At 45.6% G+C, this 10,395-nt stretch overlaps 1 protein-coding gene across 11 annotated transcripts; it reads left to right on the top strand.

The window, feature by feature from the left end:
• Positions 1-352: 352 nt before the first annotated feature.
• On the top strand, positions 353-7,116 carry LOC123145735 (serine/arginine repetitive matrix protein 1). 11 transcript variants are annotated; one of them, XR_006472395.1, is made up of 4 exons: positions 353-1,116; positions 2,971-3,007; positions 3,148-3,247; positions 3,960-4,198. XR_006472395.1 is itself a non-coding variant. In XM_044565215.1 (4 exons), the coding sequence occupies exons 1-4, from the start codon at positions 490-492 to the stop codon at positions 3,961-3,963; spliced, it is 660 nt and encodes a 219-aa protein (XP_044421150.1). In that variant the 5' UTR covers positions 353-489; the 3' UTR covers positions 3,964-4,198. The 11 variants fall into 11 exon arrangements, 3 of the variants coding, with proteins under 3 accessions (XP_044421150.1, XP_044421151.1, XP_044421152.1); XR_006472394.1 differs by having other exon boundaries at positions 3,143-3,247; XM_044565215.1 differs by lacking the exon at positions 2,971-3,007 and having other exon boundaries at positions 353-704; positions 781-1,116; positions 3,143-3,247.
• Positions 7,117-10,395: the final 3,279 nt, after the last annotated feature.

Here is a 10,395-nt window from a genome sequence, read left to right as displayed (position 1 = left end):
CCTCCCCCGACTTTGTCCTAGCCTCCCTAATTATTTTGCTTGTTGCATTCATCATGGCATCATTTGCATTGCATTGGCACATCGTTGCCATCTTAAAACTAAGCCTCTCACAGCCCCACTCGCAACCTAGCCCTAGCTCGAAAATTTTCCCTGGATCCGAACTGGGCAATCGTGACCGGTGGGTCCGGGTCAACCCTGAACATCCCTAAACATCTTTCGTTTCTTCATTAGACTCCCCTACCTTTTTATCTCGATCGTTCGATCTAAATCGAAGATCCAGTTAGCCTTGAACCTAGTCCACTTGCTATATACCGGGTAACCCTAGACTAGCATGTCGCATCCATCCATTCCATCCCGCCACCACACAACCACCTGGTCTCCCGCTTCCTCGGGATCCTGCCTGATCCATACATCCAGTCGATCCCGCAGCTCCCTCCACCAACCACAACCGCCACCTCTTGATCCCCATCCGCGCCAACCACCAGCCAGATGCAATCCAGCCTTAGTTGCCTTCTCCATCCTCGGACAGTGAGATCCAACATGCCCCGAGCTCCACGCGCCCAGCGCCCGAGCCCCACAGACGAGCGTCTCCCGCTCCCTCCTCGATCCAGATCGAGAAGAGCTCGATCCCGAGCTCCGCGACCTCGCCGTACCTCCTCCTCGCCTCGTCGCCAACGAGCCGCCTCGCCAGAGCACGCCGCCAGGTCGCCGTCCTACCTCATCTTCCCCCTCCTCCCAGGGACCTCTCTCACCTCGCTCTCGCGTCGTCGTCTTCCCCAGGGAACCAGGAGCCCGCCATGGCCGCCTGAAGGAGCTTCTTCGGTGTTGTTTTGCACCCGATCCGGTCGGAAAAGGACGGATCCATCTTCCCCATGTTCGTCCCATGCCTCTTTGCCTCGACGGAGTCGCCAAGAAGCCGACCCTCGTCCACCACGTCCTTTCCATCGCGTTGTCGCGCCAAGTTCCCCTGCATCCCGCTGCCTCCTCTGCTTGGATCCAACCGAGCCGTTGCTCGCGTTCGCCGCCTAGGCCCCGTGCCTCCTCAAGGCCCAGCCTACCCCAGCTCGCTCGCCAGACCGACCTGCCTCTCCACCGCGTTGAGCCTCGGCCCGCATGGTGAGCCCATCACCATCCCCCCTCATTTTGCCTGCTTGACGCACTGCACATGACTTAGTATCCACCGCTTAGCTCTGTTCAGCTCGCACGCACTCTTAGGTGCACATTCGACCCTGTCCGCACCAAATTTTCCTTTCAATTGTTCTCAACTTTCCTTACGAACTGACATGCGGGGCTCACTAGTCCTAGGGATATATATTCAACTGAAATCCTGTTTTATTTCTACAAGTGGACCCCCATGCTATGCTAGGCAAATACGGTGCCATGTCAGCAAACTTTACGTCTATCCATAAACAAGACCCGAAGTAGACTACAAGCGCTCTCAGCGGTTTGGAAGATCTGGCCATCCATTGTGTTAACTTGATGCGTTTCCGGCCGTTGGATCAAGGCGCTTGAGGACGTCGGCCGCTGGATCGAACTCGAGCTCCTGTAGCAACGAATAGTTACTCCCGCGATGAAATATCTCGTGCCACACGTGTGAATTCGGTGCCCCACCAAGGGCATTTTAGTCATTTCACTTTTGGGTATAAATCTTAGCAGCCCTGTGCAACCCGGTGGTAGAACCCTAGCCGCCTCCCCATCCGCGTCCTTCATTGTCGCTCTCTCCCCTTCCCAGCCGCTCGCCCCGCCGACCTGCCCGTCCTTCCGCGCTGCCCTGCCCTGCCCGTCCCACTCGCCGTGGCCGATGACGGCGCCACCAGGACCACGGCCACTCGATGAGGAGGCCTGGACCTTGGCGCAGACCCGTGCTCCTGAGCGGTGGCAACGGCGGATCCCTCCTCATCGCGGAGCGAGCCCTCCCGCCGGTGTTGCGCCGCGCCGCAATGCTGCTGGCCTGGAGGCCCATGTTCGGGCAGCCGCAACGGCGTCGTCAGCATCGGATGCGGTGGCAGGGCCTCAGGGGACCGCTTGGCAGGGGGACCGTCGCGGCTTCTGGCGACGCCAAGCCATAGATCCGAGCTGCCGTTTACACTTCGTTTCCTCCATGTTTTGATTTGGTGCCTCCACTCCTCACCACCTCTCCCTCTCTGATCTTGTTTGTTCGTAGGCCTCTCTCTACTTTATCTGTTCATGTTTGTTTGTAGGCCTGGGCTTGTAGGTTATTTGTCTTCTCTATCTGTAGATGCTGTTGGATTCGGACCATATTCCAAAGATGGGGGCCTTTTGTGCTCTCAGGTTTGGCTAGGTTCCAAGTATTAGGATTTCTCTCAGGTCTGGCTAGGTTCCAAAGATGGCCACAGAGCCTTTTGTGCACTCAGGTTTGGCTAGATTCCAAGTATTAGGATTTTTTTGGGTCGATGGTCTGGCTAGGTTCCAAAGATGGCCACTTTTCTGTGGCCTTTATGCTGCCTTGCTTGGATTCGATGGGAGAGAGAGAAGGGTTTAGCTAGGTTCCAAATATTGGGATCTTTTGGAAGTTAAGGTACTCATGTGCTCTTTGTTATTTTGTAAAATATGTATATGGGGTATTCCTCTGGTTAAAAATGAGTACTAGGTTAAGATCCTTACACTTGAAATTTATCATTATTTGGATACTCTGCAGTGTTGTGTTGTTTACTAAATTCTCCAGTTATTTTCAGTTTCAGTTAGGCTCTCTATAGTGATTATCTCAACTTATGCAATAACAACTATACCATCGTGATGTGTAATTACAGATTGTTTTAGTGCTATAATTTGTTCTGACTTCCATGTTTCACAGTATTGACATGTTGAGCTTGTATGCCCTTTCCATGAATTGAGTTCTATGTAATTCTTGGCAATGCATTGACATGGTTCTGGTAGCCATTATGATGCATGATGCACCATAATGTCAGTTCCTTTCTATCACTGATTTTTGGATAAATCTTGCTGCAGTGAAACCCCAAGAACGATATGGATGTGAATGAAAAGGGTACTTTTTATTAGTCTTATAGTGGCCTGACATGCTATCAAATTTTTTTAGTATCTAAAAAGGCAGACCAGTTTTGCAATGTATATTTACATTTTTCATTACATTTGGTCTTAAGATTTGACATTGTTTTGCCAGGACAGTTTCACTTCATGTAGCTACTACACCAGGAGAATTGTATCCTTGCGCTGAGGAAAATGTTATGCCGACCGTGGCCAAGTGCCCTGAACTCACCTATGCCTGGTATGGATGGCTTTTCAGTTTCGTGCCATGACTTCTAGATTGTAATCCTACTTGACTTTTGCATCAGTGATAAGTGAAGTTCTCTAAATTCCTCGATTTTTAGTGTTAGGGGACAAAATATATATCCTTAATTAGCTCTTCCTACATTTTTGGTTTGCCTTTTTTGACCCAAATAAACCACACCGTTACCATATTTTACACTAATGTCATATTTAATCGTTGGCATAGCTTTGGAAGTTCAGTTCAGTTAAAAAGATCATCCCATGTGACCGGAAACTGGTTATGTTCAGATTATAAATCATATGCAATCTAATGTTTTTAAATGGATAGGGTGAATGGCAATAGATAAATGATATTACCTTTGCATTGAGGATTATTTCCTTTTTCGGCTATAGGTTTTAGTCACTGAATTTAACTATAGGTTTGTTTCTGTAACTTGTTCGCCTTTAGAACATGATTTTGCGTGGCTTACAAAAGTAAAGAGTGAGTTGATTTGGTTGGGGTGTGGGACTGCACTGTGTGGGTCTGATCTGGATTGTTTTAGCTCAGATTCTGTCAGTCATTTCTACCTCTTATTTCACTTTGAGTGGGCTATTAGGCGTTTCTTCCTTGGATTGTAGCTATCTCCTTTTCTTTCTCTTCTTCTTCTTCTTTCATTTTTCTTTTCTTTGTCTTCGCCTTAGCACTGAAATGCATATCTACTATTTTGCAGGTAATCGTGGTGTGAGCTGAAGGTAAAAGGCAAAGCCTAAAGGTAGGCAATCATCATTAGCTAGGTAGTCGATTATACAGTACTAGTTGACACGTTGCGCCAAATGGCGCAGAGACCCGCTAAAGTCATGTTGTCGATGAAAATAGTTCCATTTTGCAAGGACATATTCGATATTGGTAGTAGAAAGCTCATGTGTTAAACCATGCTATATTGAAAATATGGTTATGTGCTTGAAAATATTCGATATGTGCTTCAAAACCCGTGGTGCCAAATGGCGCAAAGACATGCTAAATTCATGTTCACATTGAAAAGAAAATACATGGTTTAGTTATATTAGTTGTGCGCAAGCACATACAGTAACAAATTTAACGCCACGCAGAGCCCCATTTGAAACCATGTGCACATTAAAAATATTTGCATTATTTCAATAACTTTATGTTTGAGAAAGCGCAAATACCATGTCAACATGAAGTGTTTTGAAAATGTTTGACTTGTAATAGAAGTAGGTTTTAGCAACCACTTAGGTACTAATTCAAAACCTTGAAGATGAAAAGTGAAGGATACTTTATCTTTGAAAATATATACTTGAGCATGCATATTTTGTTATCTTCTTCGAATACCATAGAACCAAATGGCGCAAGGTCCAAATTCAAACACTTAGTGTTTGAAACAATTTGTGTTTCTTTAATATCTTTTAAGTTTTAGAAATCATTTAGATGCATGGTAAGAATTAGCTAAAATGCCCCATTCGGACACCATTTTCAACTATTTATGCATATGATCATTACATAGACAAATAAAATAGGTCACTGTCATAGTTAAAATGTAAGGAAATTTCTGAATGAACAAGCTCTTCCAGGAGCTTGAATTTATATTGTTTTTTGAACAGAGAGATTTTATCAAAATCAGCAGCACTTTACAGAAAGAAGTGAAAGGATTCATGAAAAGGTCAGAGGGGATATCTCTGCCTGGACAAAGTCCTACATCCTGACAAAGACATCTAGGAGTTTGAATTTGATAGTTTCAATGGAAACACTTGCTACAGTAAGTAACTTTTAGTAAGGAAAGGTGTCACGGCTGCTACCACACCAGCCTCCCTTCTAGAGCCCACCGGTGCCACCGGGTGGCCCAAGAGAAGAAAGAAGCCCAACAAGCTTTTCGACCCATCGACCTGGGAGCTGTAAGCGGACCGATAAGTAGGCCACGGTGGAGTGAGTCGGGCACAGAATTGTAATAGACTGAATCCACTCCTCATCCCCCTCCTCTGCTTTCCCTGTATCCCCTTCCTCCTGCCTCCCGATCCCCTTTCTCCCCTCGCAAACCCTAGCTGGATTCTCTTGTAATTCACCATGATCGCTTGAATTGAGTAAGAGGGTTGTGACATATGGTATCAGAGCTTCCGGATTACCTACAGAAACCCACCTACACCACCCGGCAACAGCGGCAGGCGGGAGAGATGGACAGAAGGTAGAGGAGTTGTCGGCGGCACTTAAGGCGATCCAGGAGCAGAATGAGTCGATCATGAAGGCGGCATCGGCTTCCCACACCCTCTTCGCCGAGATCCGCCCGGTGGTGGCGGATTTGGCGACGTGGAAGCCACATCTGGAGCAGTCCGTCGCGGATCTGCGGCAAGAGCTTGGAGGAGTACGCCAGGAGATCGACCTCATCGCGCGCAACCCGGTCCTCGCCCTCAAGCCGTCGGACCTCCCTCCGATTCTTCCAAGGCCAAGCAGCGTGCCGTTCCCCAATGGCGGCAGCAGCTCTCAAGGGCCCGATGGCCACCGCATCGATCTGCTTCACCGGGGGGTGGCTCTGGGGTTGTTACCACCCTACTCCCGCCTCCGGCCACGGGTACGTTTCCACGCCCCTGTCCTCGCTCTTTGGAGAGTCCCCGCCAGGCTGATAATTGATCGAGGCCTTTAGGGCGTTCACCTGTGCGTGGTTCATCCCGATCGGGCAGCTCGTTTCAGCATTGCTCATCTATCCTTCCTATGCCTAAGATGGATTTTCCTCTGTTCTGGGGAGAACGGCCACACAGTTGGAAGCGCAATTGCGAGTCGTATTTCAGGGTGTTTCACGTAGACCCGGAGTTTTAGGTAGATACTGCTGCCATGCATTTCACAGGGGCAACCATGGTATGGCTAGAGAACAATGAGTTCGACTTGCGCCATATGGAGTGGGAATTTTTTTGCTCTGTGGTCTATGGACAGTTCGAGAGGAACGAGTTCAGTGGCCTGTCGCGTCAGTTATTTCATTTGCGGCAGACAGACTCAGTGTCAGACTATACTGCTAGATTCACCGAGATTATGCATTCCTTGCTTGCATATAGCACTACCTGGGATCATGCTCTGTTCCCATCTCGTTATGTCGATGGGCTTAGAGATGAGATTCGTGTTGTTGTTTTAGTGCATAATCCAAAAGACCTCGACACTGCTGTTTCTCTCGCTTTCTTACAGGAAGAGGCACTGGAGATTTCCAAGCGGCGCGAGCCTCGGCGCTGGGAAGGGGGCTCAGGTGGTGGGCAGAGCATCCGCTCCCGTCTCCGGGGGGCCATGCCCCTTCCTGCACCTCCTGGGCGACCACCTCCCGCGGCAACAACAGCCACGGACGACCGCCGCGGGGCAACGACAGACAGTTCCCGGAGCGAAAACACGGTCGAAGATCGCCTCTCCGCGCTCAAGGCCTATCGTCGGGCCAAGTGGCTATGTTATCTCTGTGGAGAGAAGTGGGGCAGAGAGCACAAATGCGCAACAACAGTTCAACTCCATGTTGTCCAAGAGATGTTCGATGTGCTGGGTTTCTCAGGCCTACCAACCAGCGAAGAGCGATCAGACTCAGAAAGTGAGTGCCACACCATCTCAAGAGCTGCGACGCAAGGTACAGTAGCCCCGCAAACCATCAGATTGCAGGGGAAGATTCAATAGCAGCAAGTGTTTGATACGTCTCCAACGTATCTATAATTTTTGATTGCTCCATGCTATATTATCTACTATTTTGGACAATATTGGGCTTTATTATCCACTTTTATATTATTTTTGGGACTAACCTATTAACCAGAGGCACAGCCCAGAATTGCTGTTTTTTGCCTATTTCAGAGTTTCGCAGAAAAAGAATATCAAACGGAGTCCAAACGGAATTAAACCTTCGGGAGCGTGATTTTTGGAACGAACACGATCTAGGAGACTTGGACCCTACGTAAGAGAAGCTTCCAGGAGGCCACGAGGTAGGGGGGCGCGCCTACCCCCCCAGGGCGCGCCCTCCACCCTCGTGGGGCCCCTGTTGCTCCACCGACGTACTTCTTCCTCCTATATATACCTACGTACCCCCAAACGATCAGATACGGAGCCAAAAACCTAATTCCACCGCCGCAACCTTCTGTACCCACGAGATCCCATCTTGGGGCCTGTTCCGGAGCTCCGCCGGAGGGGGCATCCATCACGGAGGGCTTCTACATCAACACCATAGCCTCTCCGATGAAGTGTGTGTAGTTTACCTCAGACCATCGGGTCCATAGTTATTAGCTAGATGGCTTCTTCTCTCTTTTTGGATCTCAATACAATGTTCTCCCCCTCTCTCGTGGAGATCTACTTGATGTAATCTTCTTTTTGCGGTGTGTTTGTTGAGACCGATGAATTGTGGGTTTATGATCAAGTTTATCTATGAACAATATTTGAATCTTCTCTGAATTCTTTTATGTATGATTGGTTATCTTTGCAAGTCTCTTCGAATTATCAGTTTGGTTTGGCCTACTAGATTGATCTTTCTTGCAATGGGAGAAGTGCTTAGCTTTGGGTTCAATCTTACGGTGTCCTTTCCCAGTGACAGTAGGGGCAGCAAGGCACGTATTGTATTGTTGCCATCGAGGATAACAAGATGGGGTTTTTATCATATTGCATGAATTTATCCCTCTACATCATGTCATCTTCCTTAAGGCGTTACTCTGTTCTTATGAACTTAATACTCTAGATGCATGCTGGATAGCGGTCGATGAGTGGAGTAATAGTAGTAGATGCAGGCAGGAGTCGGTTTACTTGTCTCGGACGTGATGCCTATATACATGATCATACCTAGATATTCTCATAACTATGCTCAATTCTGTCAATTGCTCAACAGTAATTCGTTCACCCACCGTAAAATACTTATGCTCTTGAGATAAGCCACTAGTGAAACCTATGGCCCCCGGGTCCATCTTCATCATATTAATCTTCCAACACTTGGTTATTTCCTTTGCTTTTACTTCGCTTTTTACTTTGCATCTTTATCACAAAAATACCAAAAATATTATCCTATCATATCTATCAGATCTCACTCTCGTAAGTGACCGTGAAGGGATTGACAACCCCTTATCGTGTTGGTTGCGAGGATTTATTTGTTTTGTGTAGGTGCGAGGGACTCGCGCGTAGCCTCCTACTGGATTGATACCTTGGTTCTCAAAAACTGAGGGAAATACTTACGCTACTTTGTTGCATCACCCTTTCCTCTTCAAGGGAAAACCAACGCAGTGCTCAAGAGGTGGCAAGAAGGATTTCTAGCGCCGTTGCCGGGGAGGTCTACGCAAAAGTCAACATACCAAGTACCCATCACAATCCCTTATCTCCCGCATTACATTATTCGCCATTTGCCTCTTGTTTTCCTCTCCCCCACTTCACCCTTGCCGTTTTATTCGCCCTCTCTTTTTCGTTCGCCTCGTTTTCGCTTGTTTTTTGTTTTCTCGTGTGTTGGATTGCTTGTTTGTCATGATGGCGTTACCTAGATTTGGTGATCTTCACCTTAAAAGGTTAGAAGAGATCGAAAGCAATGTCAGGAGTTTTATGGTTTTGCAATTTGAACATAATAATTTCTTCAGAAACGAGCTTAAGGAACAAAAAAGCTTTATGAGTTATATGAATAAAGAGCTCCATGATATGTCTAAAGAATTTGATGGTTTGAGATCCCAAATTGCTCGTCTTGAAAAATTGATAGCTGAAATATCGGATGAGCAGGCTACCTTAGTTAATAAGATGGCCGCTAAACCGGATTTCTATGAAAATAAAGATGAAGATCTAAAAGTTATTGGTGTGTCCCCTATTAAATCTTTGTTTTGCAATATGAATCTTGATAATGATGGGACTGAATATGATCCACCTTTACCTAGAAGGCGTTCCAAAAAATCGGAGTTTTTAGATCTTGATGCTAAATTTGATAAAAGTGGGATTGAAGAAATCAAAACCCTAGATGCTAATAAACCAACTATTTTGGATTTCAAGGAATTTAATTATGAAAATTGCTCTTTGATTGATTGTATTTCCTTGTTGCAATCCGTGCTAAATTCTCCTCATGCTTATAGTCAAAATAAAGCGTTTACTAAACATATCGTTGATGCCTTGATGCAATCTTATGAAGAAAAGCTTGAGTTGGAAGTTTCTATCCCTAGAAAACTTTATGATGAGTGGGAACCAACTATTAAATTAAGATTAAGGATCATGAGTTCTATGCTTTATGTGATTTGGGTGCTAGTGTTTCCACTATTCCCAAAACTTTGTGCGATTTGCTAGATTTCCGTGATTTTGATGATTGCTCTCTAAACTTGCACCTTGCGGATTCCACTATTAAGAAACCTATGGGAAGAATTAATGATGTTCTTATTGTTGCAAATAGGAATTATGTGCCCATAGATTTTATCGTTCTTGATATAGATTGCAATCCTTCATGTCCTATTATTCTTGGTAGACCTTTCCTTAGAACGATTGGTGCAATTATTGATATGAAGGAAGGGAATATTAGATTCCAATTTCCATTAAAGAAAGGCATGGAACACTTCCCTAGGAAGAAAATAAAATTACCATATGAATCTATCATGAGAGCCACTTATGGATTGCCTACCAAAGATGGCAATACCTAGATCTATCCTTGCTTTTATGCCTAGCTAGGGGCGTTAAACGATAGCGCTTGTTGGGAGGCAACCCAATTTTATTTTTAGTTTTTTTGCTTTTGCTTCTGTTTATGAATAAATCTTTGATCTAGCCTCTGGTTAGATGTGTTTTTATGATTTAATTAGTGTTTGTGCCAAGTTAAACCTATAGGATCTTCTTGGATGATAGTTATTTGATCTTGCAGAAATTTCCAGAAACTTTCTGTTCATGAAAACAATTGTTAAAAATCACCAGAACGTGATAAAATACTGATTAAAATTGCTGCTGATCAATAAACAAATTTCCTAGGTCTTCCTATTTTGGCTGATTTTTTGGAGTTCCAGAAGTTTGCGTTAGTTACAGATTACTACAGACTGTTCTGTTTTTGACAGATTCTGTTTTTCGTGTGTTGTTTGCTTATTTTGATGAATCTATGGCTAGTAAAATAGTTTATAAACCATAGAGAAGTTGGAATACAGTAGGTTTAACACCAATATAAATAAAGAATGAGTTCATTACAGTACCTTGAAGTGGTCTTTTGTTTT

This window comes from Triticum aestivum, chromosome 6D (assembly GCF_018294505.1).
Source record: "Triticum aestivum cultivar Chinese Spring chromosome 6D, IWGSC CS RefSeq v2.1, whole genome shotgun sequence".
Taxonomy (NCBI): domain Eukaryota; kingdom Viridiplantae; phylum Streptophyta; class Magnoliopsida; order Poales; family Poaceae; genus Triticum; species Triticum aestivum.
Note: the sequence above shows the minus strand (reverse complement) of the source record. Positions and strands in the feature narration are given on the sequence as shown.

Excerpts from the sequence above, each read along its gene's own strand:
- LOC123145735 (XM_044565215.1), top strand. The coding sequence starts at position 490 with ATGCAATCCAGCCTTAGTTGCCTTCTCCATCCTCGGACAGTGAGATCC. Across the intron at positions 705-780 it reads TCGCCAGAGCACGCCGCCAG|GGAACCAGGAGCCCGCCATG; the intron begins GTCGCCGTCCTA and ends CGTCTTCCCCAG. Across the intron at positions 1,117-3,142 it reads GTTGAGCCTCGGCCCGCATG|GACAGTTTCACTTCATGTAG; the intron begins GTGAGCCCATCA and ends TTGTTTTGCCAG.